This window comes from Natator depressus, chromosome 18 (genome assembly GCF_965152275.1).
Source record: "Natator depressus isolate rNatDep1 chromosome 18, rNatDep2.hap1, whole genome shotgun sequence".
Taxonomy (NCBI): domain Eukaryota; kingdom Metazoa; phylum Chordata; order Testudines; family Cheloniidae; genus Natator; species Natator depressus.
The window spans coordinates 21,498,621-21,524,651 of NC_134251.1; the positions used below are offsets into that span (position 1 = coordinate 21,498,621).

The following is a 26,031-nucleotide window of genomic DNA, read 5'->3' on the forward strand; positions in this document are numbered from 1 at the left end:
TCTGGTGACAATGCTCTAATGCGCTTCCTGCCATCCTGGTCAGTGGGAGACCTCATTTAAAATATCAGGAGATTTGAATCTGTGTGGGATAAAAGCAGTGGGGAACAAGAGAAGTCCAAGGATAATCAGGATTATATTGAGGCCTGATAAACTGGAGGTTTCCCTCCTCCCCAGCCTGAAAGTCCCTCTCTAAGTGACATTGAGAGAGTGTTATCAAGGTTTTGTGCTAAAAATTGGAACAGGAAGTAGGCAGTCCATCTCTCTCATCTTTTAATTATAACCAGTGTCTCTTGCTGAGATACAGCCAATGGTTTTGCTTTACGTTTTACATCGCTGTCGCTCTCCCCAGAAATCTCCTTGAAATTGCACCTTGGCTGAGCCTTTGTTAATCTTTTTGTGCAGCAAATAACTTTGTTTGATCTGGTCGGGATAGAAACAAATTGCATTGGCTTGTGTAATGTCAGGCAAGCTTTTAAACCCAAGTGGTTTCTATTAAATGGGAAAAGCAGAATCATTCCCTCCTACCTATTCCTACCCCCGGCATCACAACAAAATAGCAGCTAGGCAGCTTCTTTTGAAGTGCTGTGTTGAAAATTGGAGGCATTTCTGTGCAGTGTTACTTGGCTGTGGGCTGCTTGGTAATATGACATGATGGTGCATTTCCCGACTTATAGTCCTACTATGTCAAACCAAAGAGAGATTTCAGTGAATTGCTAGTTCCTTTTTTAATATTAAGGCTGGTGTTCATAGAAAATTTTAAAAGTAACGGTGCATCCTGTGGTTTTGCTAGCTTTCTGTCTTGGTTATGGCAGCTGGATAGTTCAGTCGGGCTCTCTTGGCCAGCCTAATTGAAGAATTTTAATTTACTAGTAGTTTGGGAATGGGTTGTCACAAAAACAAAGGTAATCCCAAAGAAACTAAAATCACATTGAAAACCAAAGACTGCATCACCTGTTAAATTACACAGTAGCTAGAGCATAGCTGAAAAGAACCAGCCACAAACTATATAATTGTAAACCTCTCGTTTGCTGATGTGCAAATCAAAGTAACGTTGCTGCCTCAACTAAAACGTCAAAGAAATGGAAGACCTCTTCCTAAAGGGTCGACCCCCAGACATTCCTCGCCGTTCATTCCAGCATCACAGTCCTTTGCTGGATTACTACTTCTGCGTTTGTCTGAGGCTCCTTGACCAAGAATGCCTGGTCTGTCGAAGTTATCCAGCAGAAGGGTCTGCACCAATCTGATACCACCCCGTCTCAGTAGTCAGCAGCTTAGTCCTGGGTTGTTTATACCCCTTGTGCATGGGGGAGGTTAACTGGGATTTTTGCGTGGTGGACAAAAACAGTTGTTCTGCTGTCCTCAAATGGAAGTGCAGAGTTCTAAACCCAGAAGTTCTAGGCAGGATTTCACCTTCCTCCAGAATTTCATAGCCAAGGGGCCATCAATAGTCTTGCCCCCGCTACCCAAGGCCTGCTGGGTCGAAACCTCTCTACATTGGGTCCATCTGGTATTTCTCCCAGAGCTGCCTTAATGGTTGGAGCCAGCACAGCTCTGCCTTTCTCTTTTGGGAACAGGAAAGTGGGATGAACGGCTGCTGTTTGGGTCAGGGACCAATGAGCAGCATCCCCCTCAGGATGCTCTCTGGTGAAATAGGTCCCTTCTGTCACTGCATTGTCCAGTGGCACCTCGTGTTCCCTGTAGAGTTAAACTCATCCTGCATCTCTCACTGCAGTCAGCAGTCTGTGCCAGCTCGCTAGGAACAGTCACATCAGTGCCTGGCATTAAGACACAGGGAGACCCACAGCCCTCTGCGCATCTGCCTGCACCAGATTACTGACCTCTTCAGAGACTGCAGGGAATCACAGTGGTGTACTGAAAGGCATTTCTGCTCTCCTGCATCAGCACGTCGTGGTTTTTATCCCTAGGGAAGAGTCCTGGCATGTCTGTCAGGAGCACTCAGCAGCGTCCACCCTACCCATTTCACCGTCCCAGAGAGGTCAGTCGTGGGTGGTAAGTGTGTGACTTTCTGATGCTCACAGTTACTGTATGGCTTGGTTTATGTGGCTTGGTACAGGTACTAGGTCCTCCAGGCAGGCTTGGAGGTTGCTCCAGAGCCTGAGTTAAGCATTCTTTGCTGTGTCTCTCCAATGGCAGTGCTGGGATTTTGTCTGTCTGAGGTATCTATCCAGCTCCCATCACCACAGTGTTTGAACACCTTGCAGTCTGCAGTGCATTTATCTTCACAACATCCCCTGGAGGCAGGGCAATGCCATTATCCACACTCTACCAATTAGGAACTCAGGCACAGAGAGATGAAGTGACTTGCCCACGGTCACACAGGAAGTCTGTGGCAGAGCAGGGACTTGAATCCAGGTCTCCCAAGTTGTAGGAGGGTGCCTTCCTCTCTGGAAACAAAATGTGCATGAAGCTTTTCCATTTGTCATTTATTCCTCCAAACTCCTGCAACATCCTGCCCTCTTGTAGCATCCAGAGCTTGTGTCAATTGTTAGCTTTGTGTTTGTGATTAAGCTGAAAAACCTGAGTCCCTAACATGTGTCTGAGGGTTTGGGAAAATGTGAATGTTATGAAAGGTGTGAGCCACTCAGCATGGATGTCAGCTTGAGGTTATCAGTTCTCTTTTGGCATGATCACTCAGCATGGCCAGGGAGTGTCTCAGGTTGCCACTTAGCACAGTTCTTCCATTTCTGCTTTCTTTTGTTAGCTTCCTGTGTCTTGTTTTAGGAGGCTGTGGCTCCCCCAGGTCTCGCTGAGAAACAGCTCATCTGGAAAGTTCATTTCACCCTCAGAACACCAGACACTTACAGTGTAGTGAACCAAGCACACCACTGGGTCAGAAACAGCTGATGGGTTTGGACATGGGCTTTTTAAATGTTATGACTATAAAATTAAGGGGCTTCTGGAGTGGCCAACAGAGAGGAATAGTGACGGACCTTACGCTGTTAATGCTGAAGGAAGGAGGAATTGGTTTGGTTGCTGTGCCTGCAGCACAAAGGATGTTTGAGGTTGCCGTTGTGAAATCATGCACTTTGGAACGGAAGAAGGAAACTGCCGTCGCCTTTTTGCAGGGTGCAGGCTGCTGTATGTAACTGGCTTTTTTTTTTTTTTTTTTTAAATCAAAGAGTGAGTGAAACTGCTCAGGACCGATGGGACTGACCCAGCTGTGCGGGTGGGCCACATCTCCGTGTCCGCCTGCACAGTGTCAGTCCCAGCGCCGTGTAGTGCAGGGCAGTAGTCTAGGGAGGCTGGATCATCTAAATATCAAAACTCTAGGTAGGTTGCTTGTGTGTGGCCTTCCAGCTTCTCCTCTGTGACGGTGCAGACAGAGCTATTGGTGCATTGCTCACGACGCTTCCAGGGCTTGGGGCTCTCGTGGTTCAGTGTCAGTGGCTGGCTAACCCCCCCACGTACAGTATCTTTGAGAAAATGAAGACCCTCACGTATGCCATTTTCACTTTACTTCGAAGAGGAGTGTATGCTTGCGTGCGTGCCTGCTTGCCTTTAGATGAGGTTAGGAGGATTTTCCTCTCATTAAGCTACAGTGTAGCTTTATAATAACCAGAAATGGACAAACTCTGTGGCTGCGAGTTTCAAAATGGCTAAAGGAAATGAGGCACCCAATTCCCACAGATATTTCAATGAGAACTGGGTGACTAACTCTCATAGCCTATTTTGAAATTCCCAGCTTTGGCTGACTTCAATCCGTCCCAGACTGGACCCCTCACTTGTGAAACATGTAACACGCTTTTGGACCCTGTAGAAACAGTTCACTTGATTCGCATTTTGCTTAGGAGGGAGGTGGGGGGAAACAGATTTTCTGGTGGAAAGTCAATGCAGCACTGGTACCATACGCAGGGCACTTGAGCTGTTGTGGGAGCTCTTATGTTCCTTTCAGCTAGGAAAGAAAAGCATGTGGTTTGTTGGGGCGGGTTGGTTTACATTGCAGAGGAGAAAGCGTTTGTGAACTCAGAGGAACTTTAGCAAACTTGCAGAACACAGTTTGAGGTTTGCAAAGCTTCAGCCTTGACAGGATTCACCCCTTTCCTAATAGTAACCAAAGAACATTGCTGCTGAGACGTGGCCTAATGAAGCGAACAGTATCTCATATTGTCCTGTTTGCCTTTCTGCAAATACAGTGGCCATGGCTTTCTTTACTGGAGCCATACATTGGTTCATACAAAATCGGCTGTTGGCTGGGGAGGGAGGGAGGAAAGGAGGGAGGAAGGCGTTGAGGTTGAATCTCTTCCTTTATTTTTTTTTAATGAGCCAAGTGAGTCTATTTTTAGACTGCAGCTATCCATGTGCTCTAGACGTCTAGAATAAAAGACACACAACTTGCAACACTCACTTAGACTCTGGGTTAACCAGTTAACCCCTCAGGATTCTCATCATCTGACTAGGATAATGCCGACCACTTCCGACATTACTGGCTGTCCCATCTTGGAGTCCGGGTTCTACTCCCCTGTTCCCCATGCACACACCCAAGCATCTTAGGCCATGTTTCATTTTAACATCCTCCTGGCACCCTCCATGCTTCCCACCAGTTATGAGCAGCTGTTTGCAGCCCTGGTTCTGTCTGCTCAGGTACTGTGTGCAAATGCTGCAACATGGGGTGCTTAAGAGAGAAACTGCCACCCCGTTTCCCATCCCTTCCCCCCTCCAAAGTCTCCGGCATCACTAGACTCCCCAACCTCTCCAGTCCCCATTAAGAGATGTGAGCTCCCTCTCTCCACTATTATTATGCAACAGTTCATTTGGGTGGGCTGTGCAGTGTTGCAGGGCTCTGTTGTTGTTTTCCCTGACTTGCTCCTGTTCTGAGCTCTGCAGGTTTGGTGCAGGGGCTGTAACTTGCACTCCGTTATTTTCAGCGTCATGTCTCTGGAGGGATTGGTTACTTGACTGATGCAGTTGATTTCTATTGGGTAGCACTGGCTGCAGAGCAGCTGGAAGTCCATTCAGCATTCCAGTCAGGTCGGAGGTGTGTGTGTCTGGAATTCAGAGTTACTGAAGAAAGCTAGACCAGGATTCTGGAAATATTTCATTTCCTATGTGGGATGAAATTGGCTAGTTGATTCCAGGGTAAAGGAATTTTTGTGGGGGAGAAAAGACTGCTTACTTTAAAAAATTAATGTGTATAAAAGAGCATTGAATTTTACTGTAACCCTGACCAGAGCTAGGAGAGGAGACTTGACAGCAGATGGCACTGGCTGGATACAGAATTAAAAGGCGACAGGCAGTTCTGCCCCCCAAAAAGTATTAAATTCAACAAACCTGTGCTTCCCTCTGATGAGCCCTGTGGAGGGATTTGAAGCAAGTGAGATAATGCAGGATGAACATATTAGCAAATTTGATTTCCTTTGGGCACTTTATTAAATTTCATTTCAAGGTATTTGAAGGGCAGGTTGAAGGGTGACTTATGTGGTCTGGCTCTGTGCTGGCTGCCTAGAAACCTATGAAAGAGAAGGTATTTGTTTCATGCCTTCAGCCCTGCATAGATTGCGGGTGTTTTATCGCCTTACACACTTGGCTTCCTTTCTTCATTTTCTGCTCCTGCTGTTCTGATGCACGGGCCAGCTTGCCCAGCCTTAAGGCCTCCATGCTTTGCTGTGTGGCTTCCGTCCAGAGCCAGCGGTTGTCGGTGAGGTGTTGCTGTTTCTTGGCGTGGGGGAGAGGCTATTGTTCAGAGCTCTTTGTTTTCACTGGCAGGGAGGGGGAATGATGGTGAACTTCTCAAGTTGCCTGTTGACTAGTTAGAGCTTCCTTCTCATTGCACTGTGTGCCCTGGGTTGTGATATTCTCTTTCACTCTGACCTGCCTGTCCCACCTGGAGAAGGAGAGCAGGGACAGGGATGGGGAGGGAGGAGGCAATGGACCAGGCGACATCTCCTTACTCTGTTCTTCCGACATGTGTAGTGTGAGCTCCCCCCCCCCATTCCCAGTCACTCTGGGGGGCAAAGCGTAGTTTGTTCTTCAGTGACCTATTTTACAACATGCTCCTTTGGGTAGAAAATGTGTTTTACTACCTTCCTGCCCGGCGTGCCTTGGGGAGAACCTGCTTGGCAGTTCCCTTGTGGTATTTTTGTTGTTCTGTTTTTAATGCTAACTTCATCGAATTGGAGAAAGACATAACGGTGTGAAGGACTCGTTGCAAGAGCAGTGGACTAGAATCGCGGAGCAGCCAGACTACACATACACAAATGCACTCTTGCTACCGACCATCGCATCTGAGGGTTTATCTTTACATACAGGACAGCTCCTATTGGCATATTTAATCCACCTCCCTGAGAGGCCCCAGCTGTGTCAATGGGAGAAGCCTGTTGTCTGTGCAGGGGGTTAGGTTGGTATAAGTACATCGCTCACAGGTCTGGATTTTCCACACCCCTGAGCGACGTGGCTATAGAGAGATAGGGCTGTACTATGGACCTGGCCTCAGGCTGCTCTAGCTGTAGCCAAAGGAAATAACAGGTTTAAAAGGCAAAGGCAAAAGAAACCAAATATCATGTTTTTCTCCTCCCCCAGAATTGCTCATGACAAAGACATCCATTGTATAGGCTGGGGGTGGAGGGACATGGTAAGGGCACCTGGTTACAAGGGCAGAGCGGACCCAAAGCCTCTGACCTGGGAGACATTTACATATGTGCCTACAGCTTTGTCTACATACACACTTGTCCCCGTGTAATTAGACCGGTTTATTTAAACCAGTACAAACCCCTGTGCGGATACTCCAATTTCAGTGTGAGTGGGCTTATTTTGGTTTATCTTAAACTTCTTCCTGATCAACTTAAGATAGACCAAAATAAGCCTGGTTTAAACTAAGTGTCAACACAGCCTTTCACACTGGTTTCATTAAACCAATTTAAAATTACACCTTAAATTACAATAGTGCAACTCTGTGTGGGGGGGAAAATCTAGTAGATGAGTCTTTGCGGGGCCATAAAATGCCTTTTCTTTAAAAACCTCAGGTTTTCCTCTTCACATTTAATGGGTTGGCAAATCAGGTTAGCAGTATGCAGATAAGCACAGTTCCTGCTGGTACTTTTATAATCGCATTTCTCCAGTCACACTATGTTTGCAGGAAAATCTGAAGTATTTTCTCTTCCGTCTAGCACGGAAACCTCTGCATTCGAATCTCTGGCTAGGAAAACGTTTTTAATGTTTCAGGCATCAAACTTCATAGATTTTAGTAAAGGGAAAGTGTGAAGAAACCTCCGACGCAGGGCAGAGCTTTGCTAACGCAACCTTCGCACTAGTCAGGACCCCGGTTGTCTCGTCTCTTCTCATTCTGCCTACCTCCATGTGGGTGAGGGATGGGGAATTTGAAGTGGGAGAGGGTGAATCCTTGTGGAACTGCTCTGTTTCTGTTTCATCTGCTGCCCTCTGGCTGTCTCGCTGTTTCAGTACAGCTCTTGAGCATCAAGAGTACCATCTCCATTCTGTAGGAGCTATTCTTCAGGCCCCATCTGTATTCCCCTTCCCACCCCTCCCTACCCTGCACGTCGTTGTAACTTCCCCTCTGTGAGATTTAGAGATGGCCCTTTCATGACTTGTTTGTATTGTTGACTTTTGAAAAGTCATTTCTGTGTTTATGATGGAGTCTGGCATCTGTTGATTTAAACTGGCATTTAATGACTTTGAAACAATATGGGAATGGAGCAGTACAATGCAATGCTCAGTTACTCGTAAGTACAGACCCCCACACGCAAGGCCCATGTGTTTAATGGGGCAGGGCTGTTTCCCTGACTGTAAACAAACTACACAACTGAGAACTTTGCCTTTGAATGGTATTGTTCTGCAGTTTGGTTTCTCTGAGTTTGCTGGTTGGTATTCTTGGGTATTTTCTGGAATTCTGGCTGGTTAAAAAACAGGGAAACATAAGGCTGGAGCTTCAAACTCCACCATAGTAGCTATGACCATCCTTTGGAAGCAGGCTGCTATTTTTCATCCACAGATTTGCACTTGTCCTGATTCATGGAGATGCATGATGCTGTTGTCTGGGTTGACTGATAGCGTGAAGTGCCTGCTCCAGGTGTGAGTTATAGGTCACAGATGATGACGAACTGCTTCGAAATGATTCCTGAATTATGAACTCAGAGGCTTCAAGAATCATATGGAGCATGTTGCAGGAGGGATTGAGATGGAGTTTGCTGCTCTAGTTTTGTTCACTTTCTGTGTTCTGTTCTAGTCTATATGGATACTTATGCTGTGCCCAACACCATGGTACCCAAGCACCTTCTAATAGTGCAATAAGCAACGTGATCGCACATCCGTTCATGTGGTTTATTCTCTCATAGCTTGTACATAGTTTATGCCATTTGAGATGTGGCAGTTCATACTGTATGTTTGCCAATCCAGTTGTTAGGTGCTCAGCATAGCTTTGGGTGCTAGATAATTAACAAGAAAACATCTCGATTTGGCTTGTTCCACAGCTGCAGATGGCCTAGGCACAAAGTTACAGCAGCTTCTTCAATTGTCACTTGGTTGTGCTTAATTTTTGTGCAGCTAATAATCCACAGTCCTGCTAAAGATGAAAAAAATTTGCATGTACATATGTGTGTTTCAAGCAAGGTGTTAGATCCAAAATCAGTAACAGAGCATCTGTATGAATTTAGGCTGCGATTTTTGAAAGCTGCCTGAAGGAATGAGTGACCCCCTCCCCCTGACTTTCAGTAGGAGTTGGGCTAGAGAAGTTAAGCACCTTTTGAAACCCCTAGCATTAAAGTATAAATACAAATCTGTTCTTCCTTATCAATAGTCTAGTGTCGTGGGCACTTGGACATTTACATAGTTTGACCTTGAAGTATCTAAAGCATCTATGTTTATATAAAGTTTCCTGAGTTCTGGCATAGTTCTGATGAGAAGGGATATACCTAGAGTTTCTTGAGACCTGTCTGCACATTTTCCCACTGTTGCTGATGTCTGTTCTCTCTGGCAGGGACAACATCAGGGCAGTCCTAGTGTCGATGGGATCACAGCTGCTGGTGGCATGTCATCTACCTATTAAGTGCAATTTCAACCCTTGTACTTAAAATGCCTCTGCCACTTGAAATAGTGGTCGCCCTGTGTCTAAAAGGATATAGCAGAAATAGGAGGCACTGACAGCTAATGAGAGTGACGAGAGGGTGGAAAGGTTTCCAGATGAAGAGAGATCAATACAGTTCAGATTCATCAGTTTAAAGAGGAGATAGGGGTATAGAAATGAAACATTGGATACCCCTAATTAGCCTTTCTTGGAATAGGAGAACAAGGGGACATTCAATGAAAGCGAACAGCAGAGAATTTAAAACCAATAGAAGGAAATACTCCTCTTCACAATTCATAATTAACCTGTGGATCTCATTGCCACAGCATGTCATTGACGTGTTTGCTGAGCAGCATTCAGAAGAAATTTGACGTGTGCATGGATAATGAGAACAAACTCAGCAGGATTTTTAAAATTTATGCAATTTATGTGAAAAGTATGTAACCTCTCCTGACTCGGGACATAACCCCCAGCTGAGTGGGGGTCAGGATGAGATGTCCCCCACTGGGAGGTTATTCCATAATTATCTGCCACTCTGCAGCGTCTGGTACTGGCAATAGACCAATGGCAGGGGTTCTCAGACTTTTGTGCTGGTGACCCCTTTCACACAGCAGCCTCTGAGTGCGACCCCGCCATATAAATTAAAAACACTTTTTATATATTTAACACCATTATAAATGCTGGAGGCAAAGCAGGGTGTGGAGTGGAGGCTGACATCTCACGACCCCCCCCCCCCGCCGTAATAACCTCGCAACCCCCTCAAGGGTCCCAGCCCCCAGTTTGAGAGCTCCTAACCTATGGTCTCATGGCCATCCGTATTATTCCCAGAGGTGGTGATCTGCCCGATAGCTCATGGTTAATTAGTGGTAGAGGCAGGATTAGAACCCAGAGTCCTGACCCCCACATCAGCTCCAACCAGTGGGAATATTCCATGCTCACTAAGAGAAAGTAATGAGAGGAAACACAAAAATTCATGTGCTTTAAAAATTCAATTTATTCTGGTTGTAACTTTTTATTCTATATCTTTTTAGAAGGTAAAAAAGAAAACGGAGCTTGAAAACTGAGGCTGGCTCGATGTATCCAGAATCTACCACTGACTCCCCTGCTCGACTCTCGCTAAGACAGACTGGCTCTCCAGGGATGATTTACAGGTGAGCCATGCGACCGAGTTTATAGCTTCCCCGACTACCCAGAAGTTCTCTTTGTTACGGGGAGCACATGTTTTGCAGTTTTTTGAAAAACAGGGTAAACCAGTTGTCATGACCCTCTGAGGCAGCCACTATTCTATCCTAAAATCCAAACCTTGATTTTTGAAGATGCTTACAAAAAAGTCATTTCCAGAACTGTGCAAACACTGGATAGCATAAACAATATTTAAGCTTCCTTCTGAGATTTGGTGCCTGTTGTTTTAAGGAATGGGTCACTCATCAATTTCTTTTCAAATAATCTATTACATTTAAGGGTTTAAGAGTATGTTTTCTGTATTTCACTTTATTTTTTTAACATTGAATGACATTCTGTTGAATCAGGTGAGCCAGAGTCCGCTCGCGCACGTGCCTTGCACAAATTTTGTGCCCATAATTCTTTCCCTCACTTGGTGGCATTGTTGTCAAGCTTTCACAGAGCTTTTCAGCTCCTCCTAGTGAAGAGAAACTGTGCAGACATTAAACCCTTATAGAGACTTTGATGGAGATCAACCGAACGGGTTTGCTAGAGCACAAAGATCATTGCAGGATGAACTGAGACTGAGCTTTCTGTTTCTGGCACTTCCCAGTTGTTAATGCGATTTGTGGAATATTTCTTCTTTCTTTCCCTTGCTGTCGGAAGTGCTCGGTACGGGAGTCCCAAACGACAGCTCCAGTTCTACAGGTAACAGAGTCTGTTATTTTTTTTATAAAAAATGGGACTGAACAGTAGTGATGGGTATAATTACGGAAGGGCACGTTTCAGAAGGGGTCTCAACCCGTCATACACCAGGATATGTTATGTATCATCAACCTCAGCAGGTGTTGGCTCTGGCAGCCTGAAGGGAATTGTTACCCGCACAAAATTCTCTGTCACTTGCGCACTCTAGGCACCCACCTCTACCTAGTTCCTAGGGCTCAAGACGTAACCCTCTTAATTTAGGCACCCACCGTCAACCTGTTCCTAGGGCTCAGGTGTAACCCTCTTAATTAAGCACTCTAACTTTACCCCTACGTGGGCTCTACTCCTCTGGGCTCTACTCCCCTGGACTTTGAGCAAACTCCCATTCCCTGTGGACTCGGGGCTTAATCTTTTGTGGGTTTAAGGGGTCTTTTACCAGTGAAAGAGCCTTACATAGTAATATCCTACTTACCCTCTGTTTATTAACAATCACCAAAACAGAATGCACATGCTACACGTACAATGCTTACCACTCCCAATAAGACTGTTGAACTTTTCTTGATGGCCAGTCAGGATCAGGTCCACCTCGGGGACTCCAGTTTCTGCAGGGTGTCATTGGCAGGGTATTGAAGTCTGGCACCTCTGTTCTTGGGGCTATGTCCAGGAGTTGGTTCCCAAAGAACTTCCTCTTGGACCCCAGTTTATATAGTGAAACTTGACTCCTGCTTAACAGCATCTTAACCAATCATTTTAGTAAAATTTTACTAACCAATCCTAACATATTGTAACAAAATTCTCTAACCAATCAGAGCCCACCACCTTAATTAATTTACACCTAGCAAAATTAATTGTGTAACAGAAACAATCAAAGAACCAGACAGAGACCATACAGACAAACAATAAGGAAGTGGGGACCATAAAGATAAAATAGTAAAAAAAAAAATGAGGATTTCACAACCACAACTATTGATAAGTGATTTCTTGCCTGACAGGATGCTATCTATCAAACTAAGTTTTCTTTAACCATTTTAAGACCTGTTTCTTAGTCTGGTGATAGCGGGTGATATTAGGACAGGATCTCCTTCTTATCGGCCCGATATTACAGTGTTTTAATGTAATTTAGATGGAATGTGAGAATGCGACTTCCTGCTTCTTAGCTCATGGCTGCTGCTCTCCTAATATGGCAGCAGACAAAGGTCTTAGGCCTTACCATATGGCTACAGGAAAAGGCCTTATCCTTACAGAATGGAAAAGTTAGAAGATTAGCTCTGCAATTCAAATTCAGCCAGCTACTTGCACGGTCCTAGTTTTCATGCTTGTGCTGCAGAAGTATGTGTATTGTTCAGCTTGTGAAAAATTAACCTGTACAGATTAGCTGAACTATCGTTTAAATTACTGAGATGGCTGCATTTAATTTAATCCTAGGCAAAATAAGAAGTGTGTGTGCGCGTGTGCAATTTGTTTACAATAATTTAGCAAAGTGTGAAGTGCTTTTGGGTGGCAGTGTGTTGGAAATCCGAAGAATTGCCAGATCAGAAATGGCAATGATCAAAATAAAAAACCCAGGACAGTCTAGTGTACAAATTTGGTTACAACTCCATCCCATCCTTGTTGAGAGAGAAAGAGAGACTTGACCTTTTCACATACCATATTACGCTGGCCAGAAGGGACAGTACCATCTTACATTTATTGGCTAAGATTAGTGACTAGTGATTTTTGGTGCCTCCGTTTTTGGGTGACCAGCTTGAGACCCCTTAAAGGGGCCTGATTCCCTGACATAGGAGCTTAGCTCTTTCTGAAAATCAAGCTCCCTTTAAAGTATTACTAGTTGGATATGTAAAAATGGAGTTGTCCAAATTGGCGAGTCACTTCTGAAAACTTTGGCCTGCAGAGCCAGAGGTACAGCCTGTGGCACATAATAAATTTGTCACTTCTCTGAGACATGGGATGAGGGTTGGGGATGATTAGGAGCCTGGTGGGGAGCTCCGTAGCCAAAATGTTAGTCTGTGGTGTGTTGATCATCCAATGAAATATATGTTTATGTTGACTCAGCCGTTCAAGTAAAGTGACCAGATGTCCTGATTTTTGGGTCTTTTTCTTATATGGGCTCCTATTATCCCCATCCCGATTTTTCACATTTGCTGTCTGGCCACCCTACATTCAAGGGAGCCTAGAATCTGGGTGGAGCAGAGTGCAGCCATGGCTCTTTCAGCTAAGATAATGGAGCAATCTCCATTCTGGCACTCGGAACCCATTGCATACTAAGGGGACCATATTTTCAAAATCAGAAATGGGGATACTTGTGTCCTGACGTCTTCGGGTCAAAAATAGTCGTACAGGATACAAGAGTGTGGTGGTGTCAGTACTCCTGTCTTTTCACTCAGCTACAACACACGCGTATTTCTCAGGGTGAGGCTGCTACACAACTGAGAGGATGTGTTGGCAAAACCCAGACCTACTTGTTTTTCCCCAGAGCTCTTGTCCAGGCCCTGTTAATCTGGATATGTGCATTAGGAGAAACACCATTACCTTGGGTCTAAGACGAAATAATTTTTCTTCATCCTTTTACTGTCTAAAATTGAAGGAACCATTTACCCCCTACAAACACCGTGTGAATGGAGTGCTGGACACTATTTGAACATTGCTGGAGGCTTACGTTAACGATGTAACAGTACAGCAAATTGCTGAACCGGCCGCTGGTCCAGACACAAGTGTGGATGATAAGGAAGTATGAGGTTGCTTTTGGCACGCTAGCCCAAATCTGCACACTTCTTCGTTAATTGATGTTCTCAGCTTACACGTACATAAAGCCACATGAATGAAACAGAATAAGTATTGTAACAGAAGGGGGATGGGGCAAGAGAGGGGGTAAGGTAAGATTATAAAAGAGGGAGAAGTGTCTTAAACCACTGGCGGAGTTATAGCTTTCATGATGTTTCTGTTTTTGCAGCATTAACACTGTCCTGACGTTTTATCCTCATGCATTCCTAGATGTGTAGTTAGTGATCACTCAGCTACACTGACTGTACAACAATATGCAAAGCAATGATTAAATAGCTAATTAAAGCAAAACGACTAATCACTAATGCTGCACAAATAATGGAAATACTTTTCCGTTAATATTTATTACCTTGAGCAATCAACAGGTGGTTTATGGAAATCTGGGGAATTCTAGGCATGGAAGAAATCTAAAGAACAATTCAGATGAGTTGTTTGGCACATGGTCAGTATTAGTAATGGCCACTTATTAGTACCATTGAAAAGAGAGGATGGATTAAAAAGTTAAAACTCCTCATGCGCTTTTCTCCTTAATAGGATCTCATGGACTCCCACTGGCTTTGCTTGACATGTGCTCTCTTCAGGTGTGACTCCACACCACAGACATCAAAGGGTGATTTACCATTGACGTTCTATGGCCCTCGATCCTGCAAATGCTTCCTAACCTGTTTAAGTACGAGACAGTCCCTTAAGGATCAGGGGGACGGTGCCAGGGCTTGAAGCTACATGTGAGCATGTTTGCAGAGTCAGAGCTTTATAAATGTTCTTTTTCTCTTTATTTTATTAGTGTATTTGGTGGCTTTATGTTCGCCATTTAGCAGTGACCCGTGTGCCCGAACATATCGTAATGTAAGGCTATGCGTAAACGCTCAAAGCAGACAATTCAAAAGACAAGGTAATGCCTCTTGGGAACTTCGTAGAAATCTATTATTGTTTTCACTTTCTAGTAACCTATAAGCACTGAGCAGACCTGGGCACAGTGTAGGTTACTTTTGGCCATGTAACTAGCCATTCAAAATGCTCCATGAGAGCACCATGATCCGTGGCCCAGTTCAAGTCTCTTTCTGCCACTGCAGCAGTCCCAAAGGGCTGGAAAGTGTAACTGGCCAGCTAATGGCTCCCCTGGTGAGGCAGAATCTTTGGATGGCACAGGCCTGGCGTAGAGTGCCCTGTGCCATGCTGTTACAGCCGTGGGGTAGGAAGTGCATTGTGGGGGGTGGCATCCCTCTGACAATCCGCAGCTACTCTAATGGCTGCTTGGGGGTGACTGTGGCAGGTGGGAGTGAATTGGAACAGCCACAATGTTGCTGTAACTTGCACTGGGTTCTGGCCAGCCACAGGATCCAGGTTGTCCAAATGCCCCCTCAAACTCCATCCCCTAGTGCTGAGATGAGCACGATTTAGTTAAACTTCAGTATTGGGCCCCATAAACTCTGCATTTCCTCCTGACCTTTGAGTGTGTAAAAGGTGACCCGAACGATGAGATTTTTGTGTGTGATTTCCCCCCTCACCCCTTAAATCTCTCTCCTGAGTTCACTGTGCACTTCCACAGCCACTTGGTCAAAATAAAGTATTCAACTCTACAGTGAAAATAACCGTTTAGACACCTCACCTGCATAGCTCACGGCTGTTGTGTATTTGTGATTCCACGGCCTCACTAAATAGTGTTGGAATTTGAACGTAGTGGAAATGTCACATGGCCCTGTGCAGAACTGATTCTCCCATCAGTATGCTGTTTCTCTAGCAATCTCGGAGAACTACTAACCTAGTAGTTCCACTGAATGCATCCGATGAAGTGAGCTGTAGCTCACGAAAGCTTATGCTCAAGTAAATTTGTTAGTCTCTAAGGTGCCACAAGTCCTCCTTTTCTTTTTACTAACCTAGTGAGTCTCAATTTGTAGTTTTTAGTCATTTTTTGGTTTACATCCAAATAGTCTTATTCTTTCTGCTGTAAAAAGTGTGTTTTGGTTTTTCTCCTTTTACCTGGGTGTGACTTAAAAGTGAGTCCATATATTTGGCCTGGCAAACTCGCATCTGGGCTTAGACCAAGCATGGAAAACTTCTGCCAGTTAAGAGAACTTTTTTAGACATTGAGAATATTAGAGGGTTATAATGAAAGTCTCCATGGAACCTTTGCTTTCACAAATAGCAAGAGCTATTAATATCTATCTGTGTGTAATATAACTGTTCTTAGTATTTGTTTTCAAACCACGTACTGGAGAAAAGTTTTTACTTCAAACTGTTTGTCGTGGTGTCTGGAGTGGTTCATGACTGTGAATGCCAACCTCAGGGCAGACTATCAAAAAGCAGGGCAGACACCCCAACCTGGTGGTATGTTCTATAATTAGATTTCACCAACCCAGTAACAAATAGGAACTCCCGAAGCACTGTGCCAGTCTTACCATGGTATCACAGACAGTCCCCTCAGGCACTTCAGTCTATCTTGCCACTCAGGCAAGCTGGACTTAGCGATAAGTCCATGAGTGCAGGGGACTGGACTAGATCCCGAGGTCCCTTCCAGTCCTATGATTCTATAAATGGTCACACCAAAAATCATTAAAGATTCAGGTCCCAAGAAACCAGTCACGTAACCCAAGTCAATCTGTACCTTAGAGCTCTCACCAAAGACAATGCTTGTAGCCAATCCAAGAGTAAACTAACAAAGGATTTTTTAACTAGGAAAAAGAAATGAGAGAGTTATTTACAGGTTAAAATGTGCAATATATATGCACAAATAAGTTAGTCTGTGGTGACAGAAATGTTGTAATCTGTCCACTGAACGTGTTTTAGGGCTAACCCAGGTTGACCCTGGGGATCTCTACTTTTGTTCCTTAGCTCCAGCCCTTGTGAGAGGCCAAACAGCAAAGAGACCAGTTTCTCCTTGTCAGTGATTTTTATTCCCCCCCGGAGCCCAGAATTCAAGCTGATGGGATGAGTTCATGTGCAGGTCTCTCCTTCCTGGATGGAGTTAGTAATGCAGTCAACAAAGACTGTCCTTTGATTGCATTGTAAACCTCTGTAAATTGTGTAACTTACTAAACAGGAAAAGAAGCATTGATTCAGGTAAAGTGCTCCTCTGGTACACAAGATGTGTACCAAACAGTATAACTTTATACCATGGGCTGTAGAGATTATAAATGAAATCAATACATGCTGCATCCTACCAGCGTTTCATAAAATCTAAACACATTCTTATCAACTTAACATTTAATATCTATTTGGATAGCGCTCACACACAGGTAAGCAAGACTGATTTCCAGCTCTGCATTTGTAAGTGTTCAGTGAGGCCTGGGGCCTTGGCATGAGCTGACACCTGGTCTGCCAGCGTCACACTGTTCAGCTGTAGATCCTGATTCCCTGCTGCACTGGTTTAATACCAGTGTAACGCCACTAACTCCAAGGGAGTTACTCCAGCGTGACAGAAGGAACTGCACTTCCAGTTTATTTATAGGCATTGCTATAGCACTTGCCACCACAATAGCTCATCATCAGAACTATGGCTCGTTAGAGGTGGAACCTATCGTTGGGATGTGCCTGTCCACAGCGTCTGACAAGTATCTGCTTTATAAAAAAGTAAATGATGCCAATATTCATAAAGCGGCTGCACATCCACAGGCTTTTAGAGAGGGAGAAGGTCATGAATAATTTAGCTTCTGTTTGCTAAGAGGAAAATACCCTAATAGAACTAATGGAGCGCCTGCTAAAAAACTTGGCTCTGGAGTGACTGTCTTATTCACCAATTGCTTTTGACATTTAGTTTTGACACTCCCATGATGGGGGAAAAAAAACAACCCACCCGTACTTTCTTTTATAGCTATCTGAGGAACCCCTAATAAGCTAGAACTTTTCTTTTAATGAGCAGGATTCCAAGAAACCGGGTGAGTTTGTGTTTTTCCTGAAGCTATCGGAAAAGACAGGCAGAGTCCTTTTGATATTATGAAATATGTATATGTATTGATAGATAATCTGTGCTTTCTTAACATAGGAAGTGGTCTAGGAGATAATTTTTAGGATCGTGTATTTTTTTCTTTTAAAGCAAGATGCGTGCTCCGTTGGTGGAGGCAGGAACTCTTGGTAGTTCAGTAGCTTTCTGTCTGTAGGAAAATGAGAAATCTTTTACAAGAGAAACAGATGCCAAAGCTACGATGTGTCAGGTTGAAACTAATCCTATTTGTAAACTGTCTGTTTATACCTTCTCATTGGTGCTGCTGGCTCGTAAATGTTAGGGTTTTTCCCATTTCTGGTGATGTTACAGTAGATTTTATCATGTCTTCGGAGCTGGGTATCTTGAAATATTCTCAGTTAGTTCCACTGTACAAGTGAATTCAGTGTTTGTATGGTTTGTGTATATTTTAGAGAAGGCAGTTCAGTTACCTCCAAACTGTTGACTCAAGCAAGTTCTATGTTTATATTTTAAAGAATAAAACTGTTATTAATAGAAACCAGCTGCTAATTTGCTTACTTTAGACCACTGCTTTCTCAATATAGCCTCCGCTCATTCCGCCTTTCAAATGTGTGATGCATGTTGGAACTTTTTATGTTTTTAATTGCTGTACATGTTCTAGAAAATACAATTATTTTTTGTTTGCTGAAATTCTTGTCATTTCTTTTGTTTTTTGTGATGCATAAAAAATCTGAGATAATTGAACAGTCACTGGTGCATTTTTATATTTTTTGTTTAGACTTTTGCAGGTTTTATAATCCCAAACTGCGATTTTGTTCATGTCCATGTTATGTTAAATTATTTTTTTATAAACGACTGTGACTATGTATTGGTGATTAAAATGGCTTTACCCTGCTGTCGACACTTGCGGCTAAGTAATGCTAACCAAAAGCGTAACTACATAGAGGTTGAGATGCCATGTTCAAGCTGTGCCTCTGTTCAGCCAGCCCTGCGCTCCTCAAGCCAGGTCAGGTCCAGCTCCCACTGATCTGTCTGTCCAATGACTTTAATTGCAACTGGACAGGACCCTAAAAAACTACTGTGCAGGATTGTAGGTTTGCCTCTAATTTGTATTAAGTCCTCAATCAGCAAATAGTACAAGAAATGGAACCGGGAGAGCTGCCTGCATCCATCCAGAGAATTCTTGTGACGCTAGGTACACAGGTATATATGCTAGCAGGCTTACTAATTTCTGCTTTTACTCTTTAAATACAGTCCTTCATTTTTCATATAGTCCAGCCCTTCCCTCCTTACTCAGGTGAAATTCTCATTGCTTGCATCAGACCCTTAGACACTAAGTTTGGTAGAACTCCTTGGGTGCTGCAGTGAAGCAGGAAATAGGAAAATCCTCATATTTGATGTGAAAGAAGAGTGGAAAATGTGTCTATCAAATGCAGAAGATCCTGACCAGTAGTTTCACTGGAAGACATGTGTTGCAAATGTCCAAAGCACTGCAAAACATAGTCCGAATAAGTGACCCTGTATTGGCAAGAGGATGGAGTACTTTTTTCCATTTCTAACTTCAGTGATTTTATGAAGCTCTTTCTAAAAAGCGTGCCCAGCTATTTAACTCCCCAGGTCACTGTGTGAAAGTGTGGATTTTGATCACTACATTATTTACTAAATCTGAGGATTTTTTTAAAGATTTCTTGAAATAATGTTTGTTACAGGAATTCTTGGGGTTTTTCACATTAATTTCTTGCACACTAATGGTTATTGATTCTTTTGAGGTTACAGTTGGTTGGAAAAGTGATGCATCTTCTGTGCTCTTTGAGAGAAAATACCGCAAAATTTAGCTTGCATCTGACGCTTATGAGTTTGTCTCAGGAAAAGCAATTATATAGTCGTTATTCTTATGCCTTGTGTTTTGCTGAGAAACTGAGAACTAAGCTATATCACTGCATCTAATGTACAACTGTGGTGTCAACGTGCTGGTGTCGCATAGGGAAGAGCAAGTGCTGGTTGTTTGTTTGCTGGAAGAATTGTTGATGCTTCTACCGCTGTCCGTGCTACCCATCTAACACCTCTTTGGAGACTACAGCTAGATTTCTGGACATGTCCTAACTTTGCATTTTCTGGTTCAACCCACAGACTCCAGGTTTGCACTAGATTCAGAGGTGAGAGCAGCCCTGACCCCTGAAACAGAGACTCAGAGTTTTCCCCAGTACCTTCAGTGCAAAATTCTGGAGCTCTTGATTGGGACCTCTGGCCCCAACATAAAAACTTGATCTGGGTCCAGATCACCTCAGTTCTCATTCTTTAAAAACAATGAGAAACTGGAATTCATCCTGCCAGGATGAAAACTGGAAGGGCCCTAAAAGCAGATTGCATCAGCGTCTGTGTGCAGTTGTGGTTAACTGGTATGTGCTTCCAAACTTATCCACGCCGCTGTCGGCTTCCTTTGGTCAGGTACGAATGGCACCATCTTGTCCAGCGCACTAACTGTGACCCGCAGGCACTGATAAAATACTAGGGCCAGCATTTCCACAGGGGGAGCCTACTTAGTATCTAAACACATGGCCTGATTTCCAGTGGCCCTGAGCATTGACTTCAACGGGGGCTGTAGGACCCCAGCTTCTCTGAAAATCAGGGCACTTATTTATGTGCCTGCTTATGGCCATAGAGCTTAACTTCAGGCACCTGAAACATCGAATACTTTGGGTGTTTCAAAAAGCCATGGGGAAACATCATAAGCTCTCTTCCCATCCTCACGCTGCCGAAAAGCACCCTGGTGTGGTGGAGGGGTTTGTGTGCTGTCACTCAGAGAGACCAGCTCTGGTGCACAGTCAGCAGGTTATTTTCAGCAGCCTGCAATGAATGGAAATTCGATGACGTGGTCTTGTGCCGTGCATGCTGCTGCAGATAAAAATATTGGCTTGATGCACGGATTGCAGCAGTCCGCTGCATAGACATTGCATTTTCCTCTGAAGAGTGCAGCCAGCCAAGAGTCCCGGAAGAGTTAGCTGCTGCAAGCCATTGTCACTGTGTTCCCCTCTTGGGGCGGGGGTCTAGCTGAGAGAGGGTGCTGCGTCCACTTTGAGGTGGAACTTCTATGCACGAATAAGATTGCTAACTTTTCCTGCTTTCCAGACGGTGCAGACATGCATTTTGGCCTGACTGTGACAGCCAGATCCTTGTCCGGTGTCAATCAGTGTACTCCACTCGTGGAGTTATGCCGATTGACACCAGATTAAACTTCTGCTTTTGTGTTGTTCGCTCAAATCCATGCAATGCCCCCCAAAAATTCTTTTGTGGCATTTTCTGTGGAGCATGTATTTAACCAGATACCGAGGGGCAAACCATATGTGGGCAAGCGCTCACAAACCAGCAACCAGCTAAAAAACCCAGGATCAGTGATCTAATCAGAGGAGCCATTAGAAATCTGAAGAACCAGAAACTGCCAGATTTTGATCTACAAACTGGCACAAACTCTTGATGCAGAGAGCACTTCGCTGTTTGATACATTTCTAGTTTCCCTGCCAGAATACATTGGAATAACTATCTATAATATCCATGTAATTGTTCTGCAACCAGAAAAGAGGCATTCAGTATGAAAACATCTGTAACATCAATCTGACAAGTCCATGCTACAAGGTTTTTGTGACAGTGACACAGTACCAACTTCTAACATACGCTGAAGTTTAAGCAGCTGAAGAAATCATTTTTTTTCTGCTGAGAGAAATAAATGTGATGATCTGCAACTTGTTTGCAAAAGCTTTAAGACAAATCAGGTAATGGTGAATCATCCAGCAAAGCTAAAAATGTTCTTGCTAAAGACTTCTTAGATCTCTGAGCTTTCCAGGATGGTTACATTCATATAGGGATTTTTCCAAAGACTATACCTAGACATTTACTAATTACACCTTCTACAGCGTATGTGCAGGCACTGGACAGCGTGCAAACGAGTGCAGTTTTTTACTCTCTGCCACAGCCGTCATGACATCTTTCATTCTAATTAAGTTTTCAAAGTAACTGCTCTAAGGGAAAGTTTTTAGCAGCACCACTGAATCACAAAGTGGTGTTGGTGTGGCTTTTCTTCTGAAACATTTTGCAAATAATGCCCTGCGGGTTTTCTGTAGCCTCTGACAGTGGAAATCCTAAATCTTCATTCTTAACCAGGAGACGGTTTAGGTGATTTCAATACATGAGGAAGTGCCTAATGCAAATAAAGCTGAGATGCCTAGATTACAAAATTGCAGGCCTTTTTTGTCTCCAAGTGAAGGGTGTCGGTTTGATCTTCATTGTGTTCACACAGAATATCTGTCTCATGTACAGTACTGAGTTAAGGAATTGACATAACTCTTCCTAACTCATCACAGAGCGAAGGTCTCTTAGTCCCCAAGCCTAAAGGATTCAGCACCCGATCCAGCTTCTGTTGTGGTCAAAGGAAAGACTCTCACTGAGTTCAGTGGGGGCTGATCACGCCCCAGAAGAGCAATTCATTCTGTTGTTTTAAAAAAAATCCCAGTTGTTGCATAGTTAAAACCCCAAACATTTCTAAATGCTGCCCTTGTAATCCTTCAGAATCCGTCACAGTGAGGGTTGCCTAAAGAGGCGCAGCTTCAGTGCATGCTGGCATGAACGCATGTCTAGTATTAATGCTCAATATGCATTCAGCAGTTTGTCACTGTATGACGAAAAGCAGCTTCAAGCCTTGCAACTGAGCATTCCACCTAGCTCTGCTTTATTTCATGCTGCGTTCTCTGTGAGGCTTGGTTTTTGTGTGGAAACCTTTTGTTTTGATTAATTAAATTATTTTGCAGTTTAAAAGTAGCTCAGGGTTCTTCTTGACTTGCTCGTGACTTCAGTTTCTCAGGTATGTGGATGAGCTCTAGGGACGATCTTCCTTCCAGCAAGCAGAACGTGACTTCTGTGGACATGTGCAAGTGTAGTGTCTGTCTGTTTGCTGTGTGAGCGCAGGAGCGTTTACTAGAGGTGCTGACGTGTTTTACTTGTTGTCTGGCTGAGCTGGAGAGGAGGAGTTTTGGTTTTGTGAGTTTGTGCCCTACAAGGTCACTACTACCTGATCGAGAGGGAATATTAGACACCTGCCTCCAGAAGGACACAGATCTTGTGTGTAGATTCAGTTAAGCATTTAATATCTGGAAAAAATTGCAGATTTCCAAATCCGGCAGCAGAATGCTGTCCATGACATACAGCGAAAGCCTGAGAAGCGTAGCCAGCCGGTACCACTCGGACTGGGGTCTCCACCAGGTTCGCCATACGGATGTGGTGGAGCTGCAGCGACTGCGAGATGTCCGAGTGGCAGCACAAGCCAAAACCATGGAAGAGTTTCTCAAAATGCACGGGCTGTCGCTGGAAGATTGCACAGCTCACAAGACGGGCATGAGATATAGGTAAGAAATGAACTTCCTTCCTATCTTCTACGTGGGTTTTAACGGACATGGAAAATCTGGGAAAAGCTACAGTTCGTGCGTATTTCACTTCAGTTGAGATGTAAACGAGTCCATACAGCAGCATGTCAAATCTGCACACAGGCTATGAAAGTAGTTTCTAGGATATCGCGTACCGTAGATAAAACTAATGTTTTCTTTAACCCCCTGTGGCAAAGAAATTCCAATGAGGAGTTAGCTGAAGCAGCTGCTGTTGTTTTAACTAAACCTAAATAAGCGTCAGAGCCTTGTTATGACATGTTTTGGGAAATCTTTGTTTGGATAAAGCAGAGACTGGCAAAGCCAGGGGTGCAAATAAGCTGTTAAAGTAAGAGTGTGTGTGTGTGTGTGTGTGTGTGTCCGTATGTGTACTTCACTGGCGGTAGAAAATCTTTTAAATTTTTAAGCTTGATACATGAAAACTCTGTTCACAAGTCTGTCCAAAATAGCAATCGTGCAGGCTGGGACAGCTAATGAATTTGTTTCAGAGTAGCAGCCGTGTTAGTCTGTATTCGGAAAAAGAAAAGGAGGACTTGTGGCACCTTAGAGGCTAACAAATTTATTTGAGCATAAGCTTTCGTGAGCTACAGCTCACTTCATTGGATGAAGTGAGCTGTAGCTCACGAAAGCTTATGCTCAAATAAATTTGTTAGTCTCTAATGAATTTGTGTGTCTGGTGTTTATACCCAGATGAGAACCCAAACGCACCGCATGTACCAACAGAGCATTTGGCCCACATTGTATAACTTTAATTTAAGCCACCTTTTGAGACCAAGATGTGTGTTTGTTTTCTTGGAATGGGATAGACTCTTATACGCTATTACGGTCTGTATCTGCCCTTTGGGATTAGACCTAGGCCTTCATCAGGCGAGAAGAACTGATTAGTCGATTTCCAGACTTGGAGTGTGGAATTCATGGATGTACAGAAACAGATTTCCATCTTAATCCATTTCCCATGCCATGGCAAGTGCAGGCTGGTATTCAGCAAGCACATCCACCTCCCTATTCTGAGTCAGAGTATTTATCTCCATCGTAAATCCGTTAGTGGTCTTCCTGTCTCCCATGACATTGCAAACTGTCCCAGGTACCTCTCCAAGAGAGAGCAGCCTGTCCTAATAGCCACTCTAAACTTTCTCCCACTGCATCTTTCAGTTTAGGCCATGTGCAGTGTGCCCCTTTTAGGTGGAGCAGGTTATGTCCTTAACCTTTGATTCCTTGTATTCAGAACCACAGTGAGATTCTCCTTTTCTGCAGCCCTTCCATGCCACGAATCTACCTGCTGTTCACTCTCTGTAGTTTCACTTGACCTACTTCACTTTATCATGTGGTGGTGCTCACGCTACAGTTGACAAATAAGATCATTTCTCTGGAGATTCCAGCAGATGGCAGACGTTCACCACGGGAGGCCTGGAAATGGGCGTGTGCGGGGTATTGCTAATCGAAGGGGATATGGATCAGATACTAAGTTCAGAGTGTCCTGTGCATGGACCTTAGGGTACCCAGCCACCCTAGCGGGGTTGTGGTTCTCACACGAGCACTCTAAATGTAACTGTGTAGACAGTGCCTTGAAGTTGCAGGTTGGGCTGGAACTCGGGCTCTGTGTAGACAAACCCGTCGTCGCAGCTCAGCTATTCCACTGGAACTATTCTACTAGCAGGCAACATCGTGGTGTACTCCCCTCCCAGCTCACTCCCCGCCCTGGCCGAGCTCCCTCTTGAGCCGCCTTCATGCAGTCCTGATAAAGGAGGTGTACTGCTGATCTGTGCAGTGATCTTAGAGGGATTCACAGTGTGAATTCTAGGGGAAAGATACGGACGCAACTAAATGTTGTTAGCTGGCCATGATGGAGCGCTTTTATAGAGGCTACTGCCATCATTTAACATCAGGTGACCACGTTTTTTGCTTTGTGGAGTTGAAGCCCGAATGCAATAAACATCAAAAGGGGCAATGCAGCGGAGACAGCTCTAGACACTAGACCATATCATATTTCTGTCAAGCTGGTTTTCTTTTTAAATAACTTGGCTATACTGTATATCTGAAGTGTCTGTATCCAGGAATCTGTTCTCCTCTAGGTGAGTGGGGAAATGACGATGAAACCCTTCTCAAGCCATCCTAGAGAGAAGGTCTCGTCCGGTGCATGTTTAAATGGCTAGAGAAGGTTAGCGCCTTTACATCCTTCCGTCCTCCCCTCCGTAAATAAAAAACCCCAACGTTTCTATAACCTCTCCTCCTCATTCAGGATTATTTTTTTCTACAGTATTATTAGTATGCTTCTAAGTGCAAAGAGCCTAGAACCTTAACTTCCTCTTTTAGGACAAATGAATTATTGAACAAAATCTCAAAAATTAAGAGCCACAAAAATATTTTATCCCGCCAGTAACCAGGGAAGTCAGAGCAGTTGAGTGTAACGTAAACTGCTGAATAAGTCAGTTGTGCACATGTAAAATATTTCAGTTTTATAGCCCAGGCTCTCTTGTGTGCCTGAAATGCCAATAAAACTGAACATCTCGGTCTGATTTTTGTGGTTTGAGAGCTAAGCAAGATTTTCTTTTTGAAAAGGAAACGTAGATCAAGATCCCTGCCTCAGCATCAGACACATTAATGGTTTACATCTACCACACTGGCTTTTAGCAAATACATTTCATTTAGCTTCTCACCGGTTATTTAATAGAATCGTGAAATGAAAACAAGTCATGACACTGCTTTAGTTACTAAAGATCCAAGAGAGAGACAATTCCTCCTTACCAAAACTGTTCCCCAGGATCAAGATTAGAGCTCATGTTAAGTTTGGTCCTAAATATTAATAAGAAAAATTCAGATCTGGTGTAGAACATGTTGGAGCGAGGGGAGTTATCCCAGCTTTACATGCAGGATGAATTTGTCCCTCTCTCTTAAGGCAAACACTGCCTGGTGAGGAAAGAGAAGCCAGCTCTCCAAGAAGGAATGGCATTTTATCTGACTACTCTGTCAGGCAACGGAGTTTTCTGGGTTGGAACGTACTTTATCATAAATCC

General features: G+C 44.0%; 1 protein-coding gene across 7 annotated transcripts in view; it reads left to right on the forward strand.

The window, feature by feature from the left end:
• Positions 1–26,031, forward strand: part of KCNAB2 (potassium voltage-gated channel subfamily A regulatory beta subunit 2) — a 109,425-nt gene that overhangs the window by 33,174 nt on the left and 50,220 nt on the right. For 3 of the 7 annotated variants that reach the window (XM_074934005.1, XM_074934004.1, XM_074934007.1), the window contains exons 2-3: positions 10,069–10,188; positions 10,865–10,906. In XM_074934005.1, coding sequence (XP_074790106.1) covers positions 10,112–10,188; positions 10,865–10,906 — 119 coding nt within the window. In that variant the 5' untranslated portion in view covers positions 10,069–10,111. Of the gene's footprint in view, positions 1–1,889; positions 2,011–10,068; positions 10,189–10,864; positions 10,907–22,723; positions 22,982–26,031 lie in introns of those variants that run through there. The other 4 variants (XM_074934010.1, XM_074934009.1, XM_074934008.1 and 1 more) reach the window with 3 other exon arrangements.